General features: G+C 38.9%; 1 protein-coding gene across 10 annotated transcripts in view; it reads left to right on the forward strand.

Moving 5' to 3' along the window:
- The window catches only part of MYO9B (myosin IXB), a 113,757-nt gene that overhangs the window by 33,593 nt on the left and 55,381 nt on the right, over nt 1-24,783 (forward strand). For all 10 annotated transcript variants that reach the window (XM_067473529.1, XM_067473523.1, XM_067473520.1 and 7 more), the window contains 10 exons: nt 6,418-6,517; nt 6,660-6,760; nt 8,108-8,237; nt 8,602-8,691; nt 11,382-11,498; nt 12,744-12,878; nt 15,950-16,071; nt 18,705-18,846; nt 18,942-19,137; nt 23,206-23,281. In XM_067473529.1, coding sequence (XP_067329630.1) covers nt 6,418-6,517; nt 6,660-6,760; nt 8,108-8,237; nt 8,602-8,691; nt 11,382-11,498; nt 12,744-12,878; nt 15,950-16,071; nt 18,705-18,846; nt 18,942-19,137; nt 23,206-23,281 — 1,209 coding nt within the window. The remainder of the gene's footprint in view (nt 1-6,417; nt 6,518-6,659; nt 6,761-8,107; nt 8,238-8,601; nt 8,692-11,381; nt 11,499-12,743; nt 12,879-15,949; nt 16,072-18,704; nt 18,847-18,941; nt 19,138-23,205; nt 23,282-24,783) is intronic.

Here is a 24,783-nt window from a genome sequence, read left to right on the forward strand (position 1 = left end):
ACCATTACAGGAGTTTTAGGATTGTTATTAGTGTCTGTTTGTCTGTATATATATATATATATATATTTCGTCTTTTATTCTGTACTAGTCGTCCCCTGCCACGCGTTGCTGTGACCCAGTCTGGTGATCTGGAAAATAAAGTAATGGTTTCTAATATATGTAATTCCTTTATGCTTGGGGGTAAACAGTATTCCTTGTTGTTTCTATGTCAGTGTTGATGTGGAGATTGTCTGGTTTGCCCACCCTGGAACATGCAACATATCATTGTCCTTCTTTAGGGGTCCCTTTCAAATCTATGGTATTATATCTGTGTGTGTGAATCATATCTATCTATCTATATCTATGGCTGGATGGCTCTTTGTCAGGAGGGCTTTGATTAGATTGTCTTGCCCTGGTGAAGAGAGTTGGACTGGATGGCCTTGAGTATTTTCTGTTGGTCATGGGGGTTCTGTGTGGGAAATTTGCCCCAATTCTGTCGTTTGTGGGGTCCAGAATGCTCTTTGATTGTAGGTGAACTATAAATCCCAGTAACTGCAACTCCCAAATGTCAAGGTCTATTCCCCCCATGCTCCCTCTGTGTTCATATTTGGGCATATGGAATATTTGTGCCAAGTTTGGTCCAGATCCATCATTGTTTGAGTCCACAATGGTCTCTGGATGTAGGTGAACTACAACTCCCAAACTCAAGGTCATGACTGTTGGTCATGGGAGTCCTGTGTGCCACATTTGGTTCAATGCCATAATTGGTGGAGTTCAGAATGCTCTTGGATTGTAGGTGAACTATAAATCTCAAGAACTACAACTCCCAAATGACAAAATCAAAAAAAAAATGAGTGAAGGACATACATTGGGTTGTTAGGTGTCTTGTGTCCAAATTTGGTGTCAATTCGTCCAATGGTTTTTGAGTTCTGTTAATCCCACAAATGAACATTACATTTTTATTTATATAGACTAACTTGCCCGGGTTATTTGAAAAAGTCATTTTTAAAATGGTACAAAATGCATAAGGTTGTGAGTGAACGACAACTCAAATCATGCCAAGTTAAACTCGAAAAACACCATCGCTACTTAAAGTTTGTTAGGTTGGGCAGGTTTGCTCTAGTTCAGGTATGGGCAAACCCAAGCCCAGGGACTGAATGAGGCCCCTTGGGCTCTTTTCTCAGGCCCTCCTCTCTCTCACAATCGTATCCTTCCTTCCTTCTCTCTTTATCCTTCCTCCTGGGGAATGTTTAGCTGGAAGAAGAGATGGTAGAGAGGGAACATGAGAACTATGTTTCAAGATTTCAAACGGTGTCCCATTGAGGAGGAGGAAGAGGGACGACGACGACTGACTTTCTGCAGCTCTCGAGACCAGGGCACAAGGAAGCAATGGTTTCAAATGGCAAGGAAAGAGAGACTGAAAACATTAGGAAGAACTTCCTGGAGAGTGGCTTAGGCTGCCTGGGATTGTAGTGGAGTCTCCTTCTCTGGAGGATTTTGGGCAGTGCCTGTCTTATCGGGAGTGCTTTGATTGTGCCTCCCTGCATGGATGGCCCTTGGGGGTCTCTTCCAGCTCTAGGATTCTATATCAGGAGTAGGCAATATGAGGTCTCATTATTATTATTATTATTATTATTATTATTATTATTAACACAACAAGATGAGTCCACAGCAGACACTCTGCTGGCTGTTGAATTGGATCACACGTCAGACACTTCCCAAGTGTCTAGGACTGTGTGATGTATCGGCGAATAATGCGTGCGGATCCCAATAAGGTGGCCTTCTGCAGCTGGCAGATGGTAATTTTGTCAGCGCCGATTGTGTTTAAGTGCAGGCCCAGATCTTTAGGCACTAACCCAGTGTGCCGATCCCCACTGGGACCACATTTACTGATTTGTGCCAGAGTCTTTGCAGTTCAATTTTTAAAACCTTATATCGTGTCAGCTTTTTCAGTTGTTTCTCTGCAATCCTACTGTCACCTGGGATTGCGACATCAACAACCCATACTTTGTTTTTTAACACGATTGTTTGTTTTTTTGTTTTAAATATTTTTATTGGTTTTCTTAGAATACATTGATACATCAATACCTTCAATTCTCTTATATTCCATCCTCAATTCGTTACATCAACCATAGGTGTATATATATCTTGTATACTTTTTTTCACCTCTGTGCCCGCCCCCCTTCCGAGCAACTTCAATTTGCATTCACTTTTCAAAATACCATTTCTTCTTGTGGAGGTAATTTCCCGTCTACTTCTTTTAAGCCATTCTCAATAAATTTTCCCCAAACTTTGTCAAAGTCGTTTTCCTTCCATACCCCTTTCCTGACTCTTAACCTACATGTCAATTTATCATTTATTGCTATTTTCTGTAATTCTTTATACCATTCTTCAATTGATATATTTATTTTACCTTTCCAATTCTTCGCTATCAGTAATCTTGCTGCAGTTAACATGTTATCTATTGCATCTTTCTCTGTTTTTTTTCAATTTCTTAATATTATATAGTGACAGCAATGCAGTGCTTGCACTTTTCCCTATCTTCATATCCATTATAGTTTCTGTCTCTCCAAATACCTTCCCGCAAAATTCATTTACATATTTACATTGCCACCACATATGTATATATGTACACCCACCTGCTGGCAACCTCTCCAACAATTTTTTGTGGTGTTCCTATTATTATTTGCAATCTTTACTGGTGTTAAGTACCATTTCCAAACCAATTTGTAATAATTTTCTTTAATACGTATCAATACGTTCTTTAAATATCTTTGATCCCATAATTGTACCCAATCCGCTTCTTTTATTCTAATCCCTAGGTCTTCCTCCCATATCTCCCTTAATGTTACGTCCTTTATTTTTCCCCCCTTAATATCGATTATTATCTTATACAATTTGCTAGATATTCCTTTCAGCTTGTGGTATCCTACCGTATCCTCCCATAGCTCTTTCTTTTTGTATCACGATTGTGACGTCAGAAGTATTATGCTCCAAAACTCTGTCTAAATCCGGAAGTCCCAGAGGAGTTTGGCTTGTTCATTCTCTGTAACTTTTTCCAGCTTGTGATCCCACCAGTTCTTTGTCATGGGCAGATGGTATTTGTGGCGCAAGTTCTAATGAATCATCTGAACAATGGTGTTATGCCTCTGCTTGTAGTCTGTCTGCACGATTTTCTTGCAATTATTTATTTATTTATTTATTTAAAACTTTTATATCCTGATCTTCTCAACCTCCACGGGGGAACTCAGACCAGCTACACTTTGTCTCTCCTGTCCACCATCTCATCCTGACCAAGACCAACTCCTTTGGGATCCAAATGTTTCCCATCTTCCCTTCACTTTCTGCCTCCGAAAAAGAAGGGAAAGGGGAGGAAAGGGCAGGGAGTCGCTTGGGGAGAATTCCCTTCCATCCGACCCACCCACCCATGCGGTCCTCAAGTTAGAAAGTTTGCCCGTGCCTGCTCTAGATGCATCCTCGGTGGGGTTGATTGTGCTCTATGGCTGTAGGGTAAACTACAACTCCCACTATGGTGAGTCCGTCCCCTCAAAGCCCTGCAGTAGGTTGAGTTAGCCATGGGGGTTCTGTGTGCCAAGTTTGGTTCGGGTCCATCATCAGTGGAGGTCACAGTTTCTGTGGTTGTGGGTGAACTACAACTCCCAAAAAGGAAGGTCAGTTCCCCCTCAAACCCCTCCAGTAATCAAATTTTGGCATATCACGTCTGTGTGCCAAGTTTGGTCCCGATCCATAGGTGTTTGGGTTCACAGTACTCTCTATGCATGTAGGTGAACTACAAATCCCCCAAATCAAGGTGAATTTTCCCCAAAGACCTCCAGGTTTGGTTGGTTGGTTGGTTTTTTGGTTTTTGTTTTGTTTTTTGCAGGCCATGGGGCTCTGCGCGCCAAGGTTGGTCCAATTCCATCTTTGGTGGAATTCAGAGTTCTCATTGATTGCATGTGAATTGTTCATCCCAGTGCCTTCAACTCCAAAATGTCCAGTCCAATTCCTCTCAAAACCCACCAGTATTCAAATTTGGGCACATCAGTATGCATGCCAAGTTTGGTCCAGATCCATCATTGTTTGGGTTCAAAGTGCACTCTGGATGTAGGTGAACTACAACTCCCATAAATCCCTCCAAAGATCTTCAGTACGTTTTGTTGGCCATGGGGGCTCCGTTTGCTAAGTTAGTTCCAGGTCCATCATTGATAGGGTTCGGAATGCAGTTCTTAGATTGCAGGTGAACTATACATCCCATTACCTACAACTCCTGTAAATCATTATTTATTTATTTATTTATTTATTTCTTGCATTTATTAACCGCCGCTCTCAGCCCTAGGGCGACTCATGGCGGTGTACAATACAAAAAGACACTTTACAAAGCAATCAGGACAACAAACTAACATCACTAATACACAACATTTAAATTACACTAAAAATCCGCTGCGTCATATTATGGAATCATAATCAATCTCGTAGTCGTAAATTCATTCCGGTTGTCATTTCCAGTAACATAGCACTCAGTTGAAAGCCTGCTCGAAGAGCCACGTCTTCAGGCCCTTACGAAAGGCCATGAGGGAGGGCGCCTGTCTGATGTCAGCAGGGAGGGAGTTCCACAGCCGGGGGGCCACCACCGAGAAGGCCCTCTCTCTCGTCCCCGCCAGACGTGCCTGTGAGGCAGGCGGGATCGAGAGAAGGGCCTCCCCAGATGATCTCAAGGTCCTCGTGGGCTCGTAGGCCGAGATGCGGTCCGTAAGGTATTTTGGGCCGGAACCGTTTAGGGCTTTGTAGGATAACACCAGCACCTTAAATTGGGCCCGGTAGCAAATCGGCAGCCAGTGGAGCTGGAACAACAAGGGCGTTGTGTGCTCCCTGCGTCCTGCTCCTGTTAACAACATGGCTGCCGCGCGCTGGACGAGCTGAAGCTTCCGGGCCGTCTTTAAGGGCAGCCCCACGTAGAGAGCGTTGCAGTAGTCAAGACGGGATGTGACCAGAGCGTGTACCACCGTGGCCAAGTCAGACTTCCCAAGGTACGGGCGCAGCTGGCGCACAAAATCATGGCAAAATCTCCCCAACCTCTCTGGTATGTTCAGTTGCTGATCAATTCCTCTGTTTGCTGTGTGCCATAGAAAAGAATAGGAAAGGGTTATGGGGGAGGCAGAGGGTGGGGTCATGCAAATTCCACACCAGTGGAGAGAGTAAGAAACACTGGGATGTCTGTGGTGGGGGAAACACAGAAAATCTAGGATGAAATGATCCCCGTAAAAAAAGCCTTTACTTGGGTGGTGGGCAGTGTGGTGTTTCTGGAAAACATTGGTAGGGCTCTTGGACATGTTCACGGTGTTCACTGTAACCTGCAATGTCACTGGAGGGAGGGCCATTGGTGTCTCCTGAGCAGTGGGAACCATAGCTGTTTATGGAGGCAGTAGCTTTTCTGTGTAATTGAAAGCCACACACACACATATATATTTTCATTTTTCTTATGTGTATAGATTGAAACTCTTGCTGCTACGAGGGGCTTTCTGAAGCTGAGTTGAATTCTGGGAAATGTAGTTTAGGGCAGGGCCTTTTGCATTCTTTGACATAGTACTCCTTGCCTTCCCAAACTACATTTCCCAGAATGCTGTGCTCTCTCAATCTCTTTCCCAGCTTACGAATTACATACGACTAACGATTAAAAAACGAAGTTTTGCACATCCCTAATGTCCTTCCAGTACAATAGAGCTCTATAATCTATAAAGAGGGGAGTAGTCAGTGCTGGCATGGATGCCACCAGAAAGGGCATTTTATGCACATGATGTGGGAATGTGAATATGTACAAGATTTTTGGCAGACTATACAAAATGTGCCAAATCAAATACTAGGAAATGAGTGAGTCATAACAAAGGAATTAGCGGTATTAGGGAAAAGATAGGAAATGGGAAATAAAAGGGAAATAAAAGAAGCAATAATTGAATGTGCACAAGCAGTAATAGTATTAGGGTGGAAAGATAAATCAAAATGGACAATAAATAAATGGTACCATTATATGGTGGAGCAAATGGAATTTGAAATTATGAATGTGAAATTAAATGATTTAAAAATTAATGAAAATCGAATGAGAGAAATGGAAGATAGATGCACAAGGGTAATGAACTATATTATGAATCATTCCGGAGATCAAGTCATAAGAAATAAGATACAAATGCTATATAGCATACAGGATGGAAATGTATAAAGATAAAGAAATAATGATTGTCTCAAAAAGAAATGAATATGTGAAAGACAATAATCCTCATGTTGGTGGTGGGAATTGTAAATGTTTTGTGTGTGTATTTTCTGTATTGTAAAAATAAAAAGTCGGGGAAAAAAATAGAGCTCTATAATGAAGTTCAGGATGAGAGCCGAAAGGTGTACATTTTCCGAGCGTGGTGGTTCTGAGATGTGCATTTTCTCCTGCAGGAACTACCATGTTTTTTACTACCTGCTGCTCGGTGTCAGTGCAGAGGAGCGCAAGGAATTCCACCTCAAGCAGCCAGAAGACTATTTCTACCTCAATCAGGTAAATACACAAAGACCCTCCTTGCGCCCCTGGCTTGGTGTCTGTCGTTATCGCAATCCTCGTTTTGGCACAGGACCCGCAACAGCCTTGCTGATGTTCCAATATTTTTCTTCTCCTTTTAAATTCCTTTTCCCTTCTACAGCATAACTTGAAAATTGAAGACGGGGAAGACCTCCAGCACGATTTCGAACGGTTAAAGCAAGCCATGGAGATGGTTGGTTTCCTTCCTGCCACAAAGAAGCAGTGAGTCAATTGATCCCTTTAGGGATATTAATAATAATAATAATAATAATAATAGAAATAATTATTAATTATTAATAATTATAATTAATAAGAAATAATTAATAAGAAAATGAACACAGCAAACTCCTCTGGGACTTCCAAATTCAGACAGACAAGAGTTTTGGAGCACAATACTCCTGACCTCACGATCGTGTTAAAAAACAAAGTATGGATTGTCCATGTTGCAATCCCAGGTAACAGCAGGATTGAAGAGAAACAACTGGAAAAGATGACACGATATGAGGATTTAAAGATCGAACTGCAAAGACTCTGGCACAAACCAGTAAACCAGTGGTCGCAGTGGTGATCGGCACACTGGGTGCAGTGCCTAAAGACCTTGGCCTGCACTTAAACACAATCTGTGATGACAAAATTACCATCTGCCAGCTGCAAAAGGCCACCTTACTGGGATCTGCACACATTATTTGCCGATACATCACACAGTCCTAGACACTTGGGAATTGTCCGACGTGTGATCTAATACAACAGCCAGCAGAGTAATTTGGCAGCTTTGCCCTCATCTTGTTGTGTTTCAATAATAATAATAATAATAATAATAATAATAATAATAATAATAATTTGTTTTACTATTATTGGAAAGTGAGAAATTACTGTGTTGTCAAAGGCTTTCATGGCCGGAATCACTGGGTTGCTTTGTGTTTTTTGGGCTGTATAGCCATGTTCCAGCAGCATTCTCTCCTGACATTTCACCTGCACCTGTGGCTAATGGCATCTCCAGAGGCTCTGCTGGCTGCAAAGCAAGTAGAGTGTATATATATCCCTGTGGAATAATGTCCAGAGTGGGAGAAAGTACCTTTGTCTGTTTGAAGCAAGTGTGAATGTTGCAGTTAGCAGGCATGAATAGTATTGAGTAGCCATGAAGCTGCAAAGTCAATCAATGAGGGTCTCTACATAGAGGTAGCCTGACTGTTGTGCCTGGAGGCATCCTCTGTTTGGGAGGTGTTCCCTGGGACTTGGTTGTTTGCTGTCTGGAGGCGAAACGTCAGGAGAAATGCCTCTAAAACATGTCCATATAGCCCGAAAAAACCTACAACAACCCAGTGATTCCGGCCATGAAAGCCTTCAACAATACATAATTTATATATTTTTAATGAATTGATGTCAGACGCCCTAAGAGTGTGAAACGTTGTAAATGATGCCTAATATAACAACAACAACAATAATAATAATAATAATATATTATTATTATTATTATTATTATTATTATAAAGTAGCATGCTGTTATTTCAGAGTCGCAGGGCTCTGTGTCCTTGAATCTCACCTTTCCCGGTGTGTTTTTCCCTCCAGGATCTTTTCTGTGCTGTCTGCCATCCTTTACCTGGGGAACATCACCTACAAGAAGAGGCCGGCTGGCCGGGACGAGGGCCTCGAGGTGGGCCCCCCACAAGTCCTGGACATCCTCTCCGAGCTTCTCAAGGTATATCCTCTCACCCACTGCCAGGGGAGGGCAGGAAACACTCATTTTTCCTTTACTAATGTGATCAAACCGGGTCCCTTTCCTCAAATCATAGTCTGTGAAATGAATTTGAAAAGTAACTTCTTGAAAGGCATTCTCTTTCTATTATGCAGTCCTAGAATCCTTTTTTGGCATACATTTTAATTGTGGTATATGAAAAAAAATGCAGTCTTCAAGATTCACCAATCAAAATACAAGTATTGTTTCCCCAGTCCTTCTCGCTCTAATTGATCATTGTCTTCCAGGGAGTGACGGGAGTTTTGCACAGTCCTACTAACTCCGAAAACATCACACCCAGACTCTTTTTTTCCCTTGACTTTCCCAGGTGAAACGTGAAATCCTGGTGGAGGTCTTGACAAAGAGAAAAACGGTGACGGCGAATGACAAACTCATCCTCCCCTACAGCCTCAATGAGGTGAGCCCTTTGGAGAAGTCTTGTTGGTTCTGTTGGAATCCATGGATGTTGAGCTATCATTATTTTACATAGAAGCCAGTGCTTTTTCAGTTTTGCATGACAAACCTTGTTCCTTTTGATTATAACACCCCAACCATGTTGGTGGCTCTGCAGTTGGGGAAAGGTGAAAGGATGTATTTAAGACTGGCATCCAATCCAGCAGCTCTGTATCTAAATAATAATAAAGATGTAAATAATAATAATGTAATTATATCAGAGAATTATGCTGGGGGAAATGGAAGGAAAAAGGAAGAGGGGCCGACCAAGGGCGAGATGGATGGACGGGATCCTTGAAGTGACTGGATTGACCTTGAAGGAGCTGGGGGTGGTGATGGTCAACAGGGAGCTCTGGCGTGGGCTGGTCCATGAGGTCACGAAGAGTCGGAAATGACTAAACGAATGAACAACAAAATGATATCCACCAGCTTTGTATCTAAATAATGTATATATTATTTATTATAACAATATATTGTTATGTAATTATGTAATCATGATATGTAATTATATCCACTAGCTTTGTATCTGAATACTAAATATAATATATATATATATACATATATACACACACACACTTAGATACAAAGCTGGTGCATAGGATGCCTTATATAATATATAATATTTTATTACTATTATAAATGTATTTGTAAGATATTATTATAACATATAATACATTATAATATATAAAATATAAAATATTACTATTTTAAATATATTTGTAATGTACTATTATTGTGTGTGTGTGTGTGTGTATGATGCCATATAAGATGCACCGGGATTGTGGCGCAGCTGGCTTAGTGTCAGCTGCATTAAGATCACTCTGACCAAAAGGTCATGAGTTCGAAGCCAGCCCGGGTTGGAATGGGTTTCCAACCAATTGTGTGTAGCCTGTTGTCGACCTTTGCAATCCGAAAGACAGTTGCATCTGTCAAGTAGGAAAATAAGGTACCACCTTAAAGTGTGGGGAGGCTAAATTAACTGATTTATGAGGCCATAAAGAAGACTCCAGCAAAGCATTCCAGCGGGGAAGCATGCGGGGAATGCGGAAGTGCTTCATCAGTGTCGCAGATGGACGATGAAAGCGACAGCTCCCCTGGCGGCCAGAAAAAGTTAAATAGCCTCTGTGTATGTCTGTATATGTTTGTATGTCAAAAATTGGCATTGAATGTTTGCCATATATGTGTACACTGAGTCCCCTGCGGGGTGAGAAGGGCGGAATATAAAAGCTGTAAATAAATAAATAAATAGGGGGCATCTTATTCACCAGGTTTGTATCTAAATCTTAATAATAATATGAATAATAGATTACAAATATTATAATTTTTATAATGTGGAGCTCTCTACCCAGGGACCTTAGATTGGCCCCCTCCCTCTTATCCTTCAGAATAAAACTCAAAACCTGGTTATGGAACCAAGCGTTCGAACAGTAGAGGCAGCAATTTAGAATGAGACCCAATTTGTGTGAATGACAGTGGACTGACCTGGACTATGATTTCAAACCTGCATGATTTAAGCAATGTTTTAGTAATTTTAAAGCATTAACAAATTGTTTTAATTGCTTTTATCATTTATTACTGTTGTTGGCATTGAATGAATGCCTGTTGTGAAGCCACCTTGAGTCCCCCTCCGGGGGTGAGGAGGTTAGGATACAAAAATGCGAAAGAAAGAAATAATATATGGCATCCTATTCACCAGCTTTGTATTTAACATACATATACAAATATATTTATAATAATAATAATATTACGTAATATTATTATTACGTTAATAATATTACCGTATTCTCCCCTATGAACCATCAAGATTATTAAGATCGTCTGGAGAGGCTCTGCTCTCGGTCCCACCGGCCTTGCAAGCGCGTCTGGTGGGGACGAGGGACAGGGCCTTCTCGGTGGTGGCCCCTCGACTCTGGAACTCTCTCCCACTGGAGATCAGAACCGCCCCGTCTATCCTGACATTTAGGAAACAGGTGAAGACGTGGTTATGGAGACAGGCATTCGACGAGTGAGCCAACACCCTGAGATATGGGTGGAGGATGATGAGCAACGACTTTAGTCTGACGACTGACCATTGTAGTTATTGATTGTAATTGCTGTTATAATGTTTTACTGTAATATGTATTATGATGTTTTATTGATTGTATGTGATATGGTTGGAAACCGGTCTGAGTCCCTCAAGAGAGGTGAGAAGGCCAGTATACAAAACTTTTAAATTAAATAAATAAATAAAATATGATATATTATATAAGGCATCCCATGCTCTATCTTTGTATCTAAATAAAAATAACAATAATAATTATAGTATTATTATATTAATATTATAATTATTATAAACATAATATTTTATTTGTATTAAAATCATTATTATTATTTAGATACAAAGCTGCTGCATAGGATGCTTAATAGAATATATTATTTTATAATATTAATATTATTATAAAGATTCTGTAATATTATAAACAAGATGCTCTATGGTTGCATGAAATAATAAATATACTATATATAATATTATTATAAATATTATAATAGCTATAATATATGTTATTATTATTTCTTACCTGCCTCTCTGTGAACACACAACCATATATCAAAATGTATTTCTAAGATATATATCAAAATACCTGGACCAAAGATTAAAATATAGTAAATCCGCAGGCCATCACCGCCCGTGACTCCATGGCCAAGTCTCTCTACAGTGCGCTCTTCGACTGGATCGTCCTGCGCATTAACCACGCGTTGCTCAACAAGAAGGACATGGAGGAGTCTGTCATGGTATGTTTGTGTCTGCTTGCATGTATCACAAAGAGAGCGGGGGCATCACAGGGATCACTTCACTCCTTCCAGGAGTGGCCCCTTGGAAGGGACCCCTAAATGCCATCCAGTCCAACCTCATTTTGCCATTAAGGAAGACACAAGCCAAACCCTTGTGAAAGATGGCCTTCCAGCCTCATAGACATCAACAGGTGCATGGAAAAATAGGTCTGTAGAATTATTATTACTATGTTAATACAGTATTTAACATTTATTGTTATGTATTATTATTTATATTACTATTTATTTATTATAGTAATAAAATAGATTTTAATACCTATTATTATGTATTACTATATATGTTATTGGAGCCCCCGGTGGCGCAGTGGGTTAAAGCACCGAGCTACTGAGCTTGTTGATCGAAAGGTCGCAGGTTCGATTCCGGGGAGCGGCATGAGCTTCCGCTGTCAGCCCTAGCTTCTGCCAACCTAGCAGTTCGAAAACATGCAAATGTGAGTAGATCAATAGGTACCGCTCCGGCGGGAAGGTAACGGCGCTCCATGCAGTCATGCCGGCCACATGACCTTGGAGGTGTCTACGGACAACACTGGCTCTTCGGCTTAGAAATGGAGATGAGCACCACACCCCAGAGTCAGACATGACTGGACTTAATGTCAGGGGACTACCTTTACCTTTACCTATATATGTTATTATTTATTTTATTAATTATTATGATGTGAAAACAGAATTTAATATTTATCATTATGTGTTATTATTATATTATTTATGATGATGATTGCGTTAAGACATAATTTAATATATATTATTATGTATTTTATTATTTTATTAATTATGATTATGTTAAAACAGAATTTAATATTTATTACTATGTATTATGTAGTTACATTATTTATGATGATGATGTTAAAACAAAATTTAATCTATTATTACGTATTATTTGTATTTAATTTTTATTATTACGTATTATTATGTAAATTTAATATATCTTATGTATTATTATTTATAGTATTATTTACTATTATATTCATTTATGCCCCACTTTTTCTCTTCGGCAGGACACTCAAAAGCAGCTTACATTCAAATTATTTCATAGACATTAGTAGGTTCATGGAAATATTGGGCTATAGAATCATAGACTTGGAAGGGACCCCTAAGTTAAACCCGCTTCTTTCTGCCAGGCAGAAAACTGACAATCCTATTTCAATATTTGAACTTGACGTCTTCCTAAATTTGCCCCTTTTCCAGTGCCTTTCCATCGGCGTCCTTGACATTTTCGGCTTTGAAGATTTCAAGACCAACAGCTTTGAGCAGTTCTGTATCAACTACGCCAATGAACAGCTGCAGTATTACTTCAATCAGCACATTTTCAAGCTTGAACAGGTCAGGAGTGGAATAAATATTATTATTATTATTATTATATTATTATTATTACTAGCTTGGGTCCCCAGCATTGCCTGGATTATTTGAAAAAAGTCAAATTTTTAATTGTACAAATTGCATAAGGTTGTTGGTGAACTACAACTCCCATCATTCCAGGTTAACCCCGAAAAGCTCCATCAATACTTAAAGTTTTGTTGTGTTGGGCAAGTTTGTTCTGGGTGCATCATAAATGGGGTTCAGTGTGCTCTCTGGCTGTAGGGTAAACTATTCTAATAATATAATATAATATAATATAATATTTATAATATTATAATGTACTGCAATATGATAATAATATGATATTATAATTATATATTTACATTACTTGTAATATTACTAATAATATTACGATATAATGGTATGGTGCAATATAGCAATGTTTAATGCTGATATTGTACTATGCTAATAATATAATATATTGTATGTAATATATACCTTGTAAGCCACTCTGAGTCCCCTTCGGGGTGAGAAGGGCGGCATATAAATGTCGTAAATAAATAATAAACTCCCACTATGGTGAGTCTGTCTCCTCAAACCTCTCCAATAAGTTACGTTCATGGGAGTTCTGTGTGCCAAGTGTGGTCCAAGTCCATCAACGGTAGAGGTCACCGTTTCGGTGCTTGTGGGTGAACTACAACTCCCAGAAAGGAAGGTCAGTTCCCCCCAAGCCCCTCCAGCAATCAGATTTTGCCATATCAGGTCTGTGTGCCAAGTTTGGTCCAGATCCATCGGTGTTTGGATTCACAGTGCTCTCTGGATGTAGGTGAACTACAACTCCCCCAAATCAAGGTGAATTTTCCCCAAAGACCTCCAGGAGTTTTTGCTGGTCATGGTGGCTCTCTGTGTCAGGTTAGGTCCAATTCCATCTTTGGTGGAGTTCAGAGTGCTCATGATTGCAGCAGAACTATAAATCCCAGTACCTACAACTCCAAAATGTTCAGTCCAATTCCCCTCAAAACCCACCAGTATTCAAATTTGGGCATATCGGGTATGCATGCCAAGTTTGGTCCAGATCTATCGTTGGTTGGGTTTCTAGTGCACTCTGGATGTAGGTGAACTGCAACTCCTATAAATCCTTCGAAAGACCTCCAATATGTTTTGTTGGTCATGGGGCTTCTATGTGCCAAGTTAGTTCCAGGCCCATCATTGATTGCAGGTGAACTATACATCCCCAGTACCTACAACTCCTATAAATCATGGTGAATTCTCCCCAAACCTCTCTAGCATGTTCAGTTACTGGTCATTTCCTCTGTTTGCTGTGTGCCATAGAAAAGAACAGGAAAAAGTTAAAGGAGAGGCAGTGGGTGAGGTCATGCAAATTCCACATCAGTAGAGAGAGTCAGAAACACTGGGATGTCTGTGGTGGGGGAAACACATAAAATCTAGGATGAAATTGTCCCCGTATGAAAGTCTTCACTTGGGTAGTGGGCAGGATGTGGTTTGTGGAGGACTTTGTCAGACTCTTGGACATGTTCATGGCACTCACTATAACCTGCAGTGTCATTGGAGGGAGGGCCTTTGGTGTCTCCTGAGCAATGGGAGCTAGAGTTGTTTGTGGAGGAAGGAGTTTATCTGTGCAAGTGGACATCTCGGCCACACACACACATAGAAGATTTTCACACACACACATAGATATTTTCACTTTTATTATGTGTACAGATAATTATTTCCATTTAAAAGTCCGAGCCAAGTTCACATCAATCACACACTACTACTACTATTATTATTATTATTATTTTACTATTATTTCCATTTAAAAGTCCAAGCCAAGTTCACATCAATCACACACTATTATTATTATTATTATTATTATTATTTTACTATTATTTCCATTTAAAAGTCCAAGCCAAGTTCATATCAATCACACACTATTATTATTATTATTATTATTATTGTTGTTGTTGTTGTTATTATTATTATTTTACTATTATTTCCATTTAAAAGTCCAGGCCAAGTTCACATCAATCACACACTATTATTATTATTATTATTATTATTATTATTATTATTATTATTATTATTTTACTATTATTTCCATTTAAAAGTCCAAGCCAAGTTCACATCAATCACACACAATTAATATTAATATTACTATTATTATTATTATTATTATTATTATTACTACTACTACTATTATTTCCATTTAAAAGTCTGAACCAAATTCACATAATCACACACTATAATAATAATAATAATAATAATAATAATAATAATAATCCTTTATTTATACCCCGCTACCATCTCCCGGAGGACTCGGTGCGGCTTACAAGAGGCCGAGCCCAATACATCAATAAAAACAACATAGCAATACAGACAATAAATAACTCATAAACAAAGCAATAAAAAAACAGTAACACCACAACGCATTAAAACCTATAGCAGGGCCAAATGTAATAATTAAAATTTTTAAAATACTGGGCATGACAATGTGACATATAACTAGGATGGGTATTTGGAGAGAAATGGAGCGAGCATTGTTGTTGTTGTTAATTATTTTACTATTATTTCCATTTAAAAGTCCAAGCTAAGTTAACAACAATCACACACAATTACTATTATTATTATTATTACTATTATTTCCATTTAAAAGTCTGAGCCAAACTCACATAATCACACAATATTATTGTTATTGTTATTACTATTGTTATGATTATTATTTCCACTTAAAAGTCCAAAGCAATTTCACATCACACAAAATAATAATACAGTAATAATAAATACTTCCATTTTTAAAATTATTATTATTATTTCCATTTAAAAGTTTTTTTCCTGTATTTTGTTTTCAGTTCAAGCCACCTTCAAGGCATTTGTGGAGGAGGTTATTAGGCTCAAAGGCAGGATGTAAATGTCTTTATAAATAAATATTTACATTTAAATAAAAAAAAGATAATTGGTGGTTTGTTTTATGGTGGTTTAATTGCCTTTTTTTTTAACCGTCTGTATGCTGTCGTAAGTGGCCTGAAATCTTAAAGCGGGGGGAAAGGTGGGAATGCGACTAAATAGGATGCCAGCGTTTCCCCTTTGTTTTGCAGGAGGAGTATCAGAGCGAAGGGATTTCCTGGCACAATATCGACTACACCGACAACGTGGCCTGTATCCACCTGATCAGCAAGAAGCCCACAGGTCTCTTCTATCTGCTGGACGAGGAGAGCAAGTAAGCCTGGCTGGCAGGAAGGAGAGGGATCCTTTTAGAAGCAGAGAATTTCCGTGCTCTCAAATAATATTCTGTGGTCAGCTTGGCTGATCGTGGGTTCTGCTATTGCTCATTTTGCTGAATATTACAAGGGGTATTTTTTAAGTAAGGTCCGTTTGAACATAAGTACACAACGAAAGTATATTTCAAAAAAGTAAATTTATTTTCAGAAAGTACATACTTCACTCTATTTTTCGACATAGTTGCCAAGTTTGTTCAAACACTTATCATACCTCTGAACCAATTTTAAAATACCCTCTTCATAAAAACTTGCCGCCACCAAATTGTCTGTAATCAAAGAAGGGCGACCGGAGCAGTCCTCATCATGGACGTTGTCACGGCCATCTTTGAATTGTCGTACCCACTTACGCACTTTGCTTTCACTCATAATAGTATCACCGTACACTTCACAAATCTGTCAATGAATTTCTGCAGCAGGCAGGTTCCTTGCTGACAAAAACCGTATCACTGAGCGAACCTCACATGTGGAGGGTGAGTTGATAGTCTTAAACATGTTTAAAGCACAGAAGAGAACCGTACAGGTTAGCTACAGAACAGAAACTGAGCACAGTTGTTCCCGAGGCATGCCGGTACACAACGCACGCGCATGAACTACTAGTGTCTACAACAAAACGGACCTTACTTAAAAAATACCCCTCGTATATAATTATTTATCAGTTAGTTAGTTAGTTAGTTAGTTAGATAGATAGATAGATTATTAGTATTGATTTATTAGTACATAACAACACAGCGCACATGCACATTAGGTCCAAGTGTCTGGGATTCGTCTCTGAATATTGGGCTTTTCCCAAGGGCCTAGGATATTAGAGATATAGATTATTATATAATTGTATAATTATATATCATTATTATATTAGTATTATGTTATTATATTATTATTGTTATATTATATTAATTAGTACATAGATTATTACTATAATAATATTATATATTATTTTATTATATTGTTATATTATTAGAGTACTAGCCGTCCCCTGCCACACATGGCTGTGGCCCACTCTGGTGGCCATGGGGGTTCTGTGTGGGAGTTTTGGCCCAATTCTATCGTTGGTGGGGTTCAGAATGCTCTGTGATTGTAGGTGAACTGTAAATCCCATCAACTACAACTCCCAAATGTCAAGATTCTATTTTCCCCAAACTCCACCAGTGTTCACATTTGGGCATATTGAGTATTTGTGTAGAGTTTGGTCCAGATCCATCATTGTTTGAGTCCACAGTGCTCTCTGGATGTAGGTGAACTACAACTCCAAAACCAAAGGACACTGCCCACCAAACTCTTGCAGTGTTTTCTCTTGGTCATGGGAGTCCTGTGTGCCAAGTTTGGTTCAATTCCATAATTGGTGGAGTTCAGAATGCTCTTTGATTGGATTGTAGGTGAACTATACATCCCAACAACTACAACTCCCAAATGACAAAATCAAAAATTTTTGAGTGAAGGACATACATTGGATTGTTAGGTGTATGCTGTCCAAATTTGATATCAATTCGCCCACTGGTTTTTGAATTCTGTTAATCCCACAAACATACATTACATTTTTATTTATATAGATTATTATATTATTAGATTGTCATATTATTAGTAAAAATATTTTAGAAATTTAATCCAAAATTGTGTTACATAGTGTTATAAGTATAGATATAGATTATTATACAGATTATTATTCTTATTAAATATAATTTATTTATTTACAGTATTTCTGTTCCGCCCTTCTCACCCCGCAGGGCGGATTACAATGCACACATACATGGCAAACATTCAATGCCACTAGACTCACAACATATATAGACAGACACAGAGGCAATTTAACATTCCAGCTTTTCTGGCTTCATGAGGGTATGCTCGATTCCAGCCGCAGGGAGAGCTGCTGGTTCACCGTCCACTTGTGACACTCAGTCCTTTTGATGGAGTACTTCCTCATTCTTCTGCACACTGCTGGAAGATTTTATGATGTCATAAATTAGTTAAACTGGCATCCCCGCATAAAGCAGTACCTAAATATCCTACTTGACAAATGCAACTATCTTTCGGGCTGCATAGCTCGACAGCAAGCTAGACTATTAATGGTCAGGAGCTCACTCCAACTGGCTTCGAACTTATGACCTCTCAGTCAGTAGTGATTTAATGCAGCTGGCTACTAACTAGTTGTGCCACAGCCCGGTCTGTTATTATTATATTTTATTATATTATTATTTATTATTATATCACATTGATATATTTCTATATTATTATTAATTACTATATTGTTAAAATATATTAAAATATAATCAAAAATTGTTACATATTGTTATATAGATAGATGATAGATATAAGTTATTATATAGATTATTATTATATATTATATTATTAATTATGCATTATATTATTATTAATTATATCATGTTATTAATTATTATATCATATCATATTGTTATTTTATATTATATTATTATTAAAAATATAATCAAAATAGAACCAAGAAGCGTGTTACATGGTGTTATAGCTATAGACATATTTATCATTACTAATTAGTGATAATATAACAAAATAATAATAATAGAATAGATGCTTCACTGTCTTAATATCCTTCCCTCAGCTTCCCACATGCCACCAGCGAGACCCTCCTGGCCAAGTTCAAGCAGCAGCACGAGGACAACAAGTTCTTCATCGGGACCCCCGTCCTGGAGCCCGCCTTCATCATCCAGCACTTTGCAGGCAAAGTCAAATACCAGATCAAGGTACGGGGTCGAGATCCAGAGGGAGGAGGGCTTGCAGACGCCGGACCGAGAAGTCCTTCGCAGACCTCTAACCTTCGGCCGCCTTCATCCTCCAGGACTTCCGGGAGAAGAATATGGACTACATGCGGCCTGACATTGTGGCCTTGCTGCGGAGCAGTGACAGTGCCTACGTGCGCGAACTCATTGGCATGGACCCTGTGGCCGTTTTCCGTTGGGCCACTTTGCGGGCCGCCATCCGCTCCATGGCCGTCTTTGCTGAAGCTGGGCGCCAGAGGGCCCAGAGGACAGCAGGTGAGGGGTATCAATAATAATAATAATAATATTATTATTATTATTATTATTATTATTATTATTTCTAATGCCGGTTTGAGTCTCCTTTGTGGAGAGAAAAAGCGAGGTACAAATAACATAATAATAATAATAATAATAATAATAATAATAATAATAATAAATACAATTTCATAATAATATAATACGATGTGCTGCATTTCCATAATAATAACAACAACAACATAGCCACTTGTGGAGAGAAAAGGCTGGATATAAAAAAACATAATTTATTATTATTATTATTATTATTATTATTATTAACTTTATTTGTATCCCGCTAGCATCTCCTGAAGGACTCGATGCGGCTTACAAAGGCCAAGGCCCTCAATAAAACAACAGCATAACAAATACAATTATCTAACTCATAAGCAAACCAAAAAACACCAAAGCAGTAAAAATAGGACAACAACAATACACCATGACACATTTTAAAAACTTTAGCAGGGGGACTCAGTTTGATCCCCAGTCTCCAGTGGATAAGTAGAGTATAACTTATTTATTGAGTGATTAATGCATATTGACTAGATAATATGGACTGAATCACATGGCAGAGACCCCAAAGGCCATCCAGTCCCATCCCGATAGATAGATAGATAGATAGATAGATAGATAGATAGATAGATAGATAGAATCCTAGAGTAGGAAGAAACCCCAAGCAGTTTTATATATATACTAGCTTGGGTCTCTGGTTACTTGAAAAGTCAAATTTTAACTGTACAAAATGCATAAAGTTGTGGGTGAACTACAACTCGCATCATGCCAGGTTAACTCCAAGAAACTCCATCAGTACTTCAAGTTTGCTATGTTGGGCAAGTTTGCTCTAGAGATGCATCATCAGTGGGGTTCAGTGTGCTCTCTGGGTGTAGGGTGAACTATAATTCCCACTATGGTGATTCAGTCCCCTTAAAACCCTCCAGTAGGTTGAGTTAGTCATGTTTCATCCAATTTCATTTTTGGTGGAGTTCAGAGTGTACATTCATTGCAGATGAACTATAAATCCCCATACCTACAACTCCAAAATGTCCAGGCCAATTCCCCTCAAGACTCGCCACTATTCAAATTTTGGCATATCGGTTATGCATGCCAAGTTTGGTCCAGATCCATCGTTGTTTGGGTTCATAGTGCTTGCTGGATGTAAGTGAACTACAACTCCTCTATCAATCCCTCCAAAGACCTCCAGTATGTTTTCTTGGTCATGGTTCTGTGTGCCAAATGAGTTCCAGGTCCATCATTTTTAAAATTTTAGACTATTACATCTGGCCCGGCCATAGGGTTTTAAACCCTTGCGTGTTATTGTCTATATGTTGAGTTATATTAATTGTATTGTTTTATTTGCTTATTGCTTGTTGTTTTTTATTGATGTGTTGTTGGGCTTGGCCTCATGTAAGCCGCTCTGAGTCCTCTTGGGGAGATGGTGTTGGGGTATAAATAAAGTATTATTATTATTATTATTATTATCATCATCATCATCATTGATGGAGTTCAGAGTGCTCTCAGATTGCAGGTGAATTATACATCCCAGTACTTACAATTCCATGGTGTCACCATGTCATCCGCAACCAGAACATTGTATTACATTTCTAACAGAACAAAACAAACAAACAGACAGACAGACAAAACACATAATTTGCAAGCTTGAAGTAAAGGACATGGATTAAATGTCCTTTGACCAGTATCTGGCCACTTGGAGTGCCTCTGGTGTTGCTGCAAGAAGGTCCTCCATTGTGCATGTGGCAGGGCTCAGGTTGCATTGCAGCAGGTGGTCAGTGGTTTGCTCTTCTCCACACTCGCATGTCGTGGATTCCACTCTGTAGCCCCATTTCTGAAGGTTGGCTCTGCATCTCGTGGTGCCAGAGCGCAGTCTGTTCAGCGCCTTCCAAGTCGCCCAGTCTTCTGTGTGCCCAAGGGGGAGTCTCTCATTTGGTACCAGCCATTGGTTGAGGTGCTGGGTTTGAGCCTGCCACTTTTGGACTCTCACTTGCTGAGGTGTTCCAGCGGGTGTCTCTGTAGATCTTAGAAAACTATTTCTAGATTTAAGTCGTTGATGTGCTGGCTGATACCTAAACGGGGTGAGCTGGAGATGTCTCTGCCTTGGTCCTTTCACTATTGGCTGCAACTTCCCGGCAGATGTCAGGCGGTGCAATACCGGCTAAGCAGTGTAATTTCTCCAGTGGTGTATGGCGCAGACACCCTGTGATAATGTGGCATGTCTCATTAAGAACCACATCCACTGTTTTAGTGTGGTGAGATGTGTTCCACACTGGGCATGCGTACTCAGCAGCAGAGTAGCATAGCGCAAGGACAAATGTCTTCACTGTATATGGTTGTGATCCCCAGGTTGTGCCAGTCAGCTTTTGTATGATATTGTTGCTAGCACCCACTTTTTGTTTGATGTTCAGGCAGTGCTTCTTGTAGGTCAGAGAACGGTCCAGAGTGACTCCCAGGTATTTGGGTGCGCTGCAATTCTCCAGTGGGATTCCTTCCCAAGTGATCCTCAGAGCTCGGGATGCTTGTCTGTTCTTAAGGTGAAAGGCACATGTCTGTGTTTTAGATGGATTAGGGATCAGCTGGTTTTCCCTGTAATAGGCAGTTAGAGCACCTAACTCTAAGCGCGTTTCACGGTTTTTCCGCGTCTGCGGAGTGAAGGCCACGCAAATCGCACAGGCCTGGGAGAGATGGACTTCTCCCAGGCAGGCGAGACACAGGTCATGTCCGTCCGTGTCTGGGAGCACGTTGGGGCACTTGCTGCACTTCTTGAAAGAAGTGGTCGCCATCTCAGCAGCCACTCGTGCCACTCGTGCCAGTTTAGATAAGAGTTGTCGAACAGTCTAAGTCGGGGAGCCAGAAATTGGAAAAACGTGGTCAAATTCAGTCCGATTCAAAGCCAAAGTATAGGTTCACGATGCTGATGCCTACTCTAACGGCGGAAAAAAGAGAATTGACGGTTGGTCCCGCCCACGGACCTTATATACTCGGGGGGAGGGGGGGGGGCGGGACTGGGGAGCAAAATGTTTCTTTTTAAGTCTAGAAGGTTCCGAAAGCTGGGCCTGCGCGGGCGCAGGAATACCATAAGTGCTATTTCGCAGGTGACTACTCAGGAAACTACGGTTACAGGTAAGCAACCCATATATTAGGGATCAGCTGGTTTTCCCTGTAATAGGCAGTTAGAGCACCTAGAGCTTCGGAGAGCTTCTGTTCAACCATCTCAAAGCTCCCTGCTTGAGCGGTAATGGCACAATTATCAGCATAGATGAAGCTATCTGTCCCTTCTGGCAGTGGCTGGTCATTTGTGTAGATGTTGAACATGGATGGAGCAAGCACGCTCCCCTGAGGCAGGCCGTTCTTCTGTTTCCGCCATCTGCTTCTCTGGCCCTGGAACTCAACAAAAAAGCTCCTGTTTTGTAGCAGGTTTCCTATGAGGCGGGTGAGATGGTAGTCCTTTGTGATATTATACATTTTTCTCAGGGGGAATGGTGAATGGTGAATTCCATGGTGAATTATCCCCAAACCTCTGTAATATGTTCAGTTGTTGATCAATTCAACTGTTTGCTTTGTGCCATAGAAAAGAATAGGAAAGAGTTAAGGGAGAGGCAGTGGGCGGGGTCATGCAAATTCCACACCAGTGGAGAGAGTCAGAAACACTGGGATGTCTGTGTTGAAGGAAAACGTAAAATCTAGGATGAAATTGTCCCTGAATGAAAGCCTTCACTGGGGTGGTGGGCAGTGTGGTGTTTGTGGAGGACATTGGCAGGGCTCTTGGACATGTTCATGGCGCTCACTATAACCTGCAATGTCATTGGAGGGAGGGCCATTGGTGTCTCCTGAGTAGTGGGAACTATAGCTATTTGTGGAAGTGGGAGCATGTCTGTGGAAGTGGACACCCCCAGCCACACACACATACATATTTTCACTTTTATTATGTGTATAGATTAGCATTATTATTACTATACTATTATTCTTTTCCACTCAGTTGTTTTATTTATTGTTATCATTACCATTACTATTTATGTGTTGGTTTTTCCCAACTAGGGGTGGTACGACACGGACCAAGGACACCTCTGGGCGAGCTCCAGCCAGCCAACACTCCAGTCGAGAGAGTTTATCGGTAAGAACCAACATTTACACTCCCGACGGTGTCTGTTGTATTTGTTCTTGGCTTTTCTTGTGCCGTCCTCTTGGAAAAGGCAACGAAACTTTGCTTCCTTTTGGGGATCAGTTTTTTGTACCTTTGCATCAGCAGCACCTTGCCATTTTCTGCTTGTTTTTTCATGTAAAGTACTTCTTTGCTGCCTTTTAGAACTTAAAACAAGGGAGAGTTGTGGTAGAAGTCATGCTGCAAATCTCTCCAGGGAACGGTTCTTTGTGTGGCAAGGCAGAGAATGCAAGAAAAGTCTTCCTTAAGCCCCAACGATACTGCAATGTTAGCAGAAATATTCACTGAAATATTCACAGAAATATTGATAAAAATATTCACAGGAATATTGATGAAAACATTTGCAGAAATATTCATAGAAATATTTTCAGAAAGATATTTTAAAATATTCACAGAAATATTCATTAAAATGTTTGAAGAAATACTGGTGAAAAATTTGCAGAGATATTGATAAAATAGTTGTGTAAATATTCACAGAAATATTCATTAAAATTTGCAGAAATATTGATAAAAATATTCACAGAAAAATTCATAAACATATTTGCAGAAATATTGATAAAAATATTCACAGAAGTGTCTATAAAAATATCTGTGTATAAAAATATTCACAGAAATATTGGCAGAAACATTTGTGAAAATATTTACAGAAATATTCATTAAAATCTTTGAAGAAATACTGGTGAAATATTTGCAGAGATATTGATAAAATAGTTATATAAATATTCACAGAAATACTCATTAAAATATTTGCCGACATTTGTATAAATATGCATAAAATATTCACAGAAATATTCATTAAAATATTTGCAGACATTTGTATAAATATGCATAAAATATTCACAGAAATATTCATTAAAATTTGCAGAAATATTGATAAAAATACTCACAGAAATATTCGTAAAAATATTTGCGGACATATTTGTTAAATATTTTTTTAAATATTTGCAGAAATATTGATAAAAATATTCGCAGAAATGTCTATAAAAACATCTGCAGAAATAATCATTAAAATATTTGCCTAAATTTGTATAAAAATATTCACAGAAATATTGGCAGAAACATTTGTGAAAATATTTACAGAAATATTGATAAAAAATATTGGTAGAAATATTGATAAATTTTTTTGCAGAAGTTTCATAAAAATATTGGCATAAATTTGTATAAGTATTCACAGAAATATTCATTAAAATATAGACAGCAGTATTATTTAAAATATTTACGGAAATATTCATAAAAATATTGTCAGAAATATTCATAAAAATATTGTCAGAAATATTCATTAAAATATTGTCAGAAATATTCATTAAAATATTGTCAGAAATATTCATTAAAATATTTGTAAAAATATTTGCAGAAATAATGATAAAAATATTAGCAGCCATATTTGTAGAAATATTTATATAAATATTAAAAAATATTCATTAAAATTTGTTAGAATATTTGCAGAATTATTT

Source organism: Anolis sagrei, chromosome X (genome assembly GCF_037176765.1).
Source record: "Anolis sagrei isolate rAnoSag1 chromosome X, rAnoSag1.mat, whole genome shotgun sequence".
In the NCBI taxonomy this organism is placed as follows: domain Eukaryota; kingdom Metazoa; phylum Chordata; class Lepidosauria; order Squamata; family Dactyloidae; genus Anolis; species Anolis sagrei.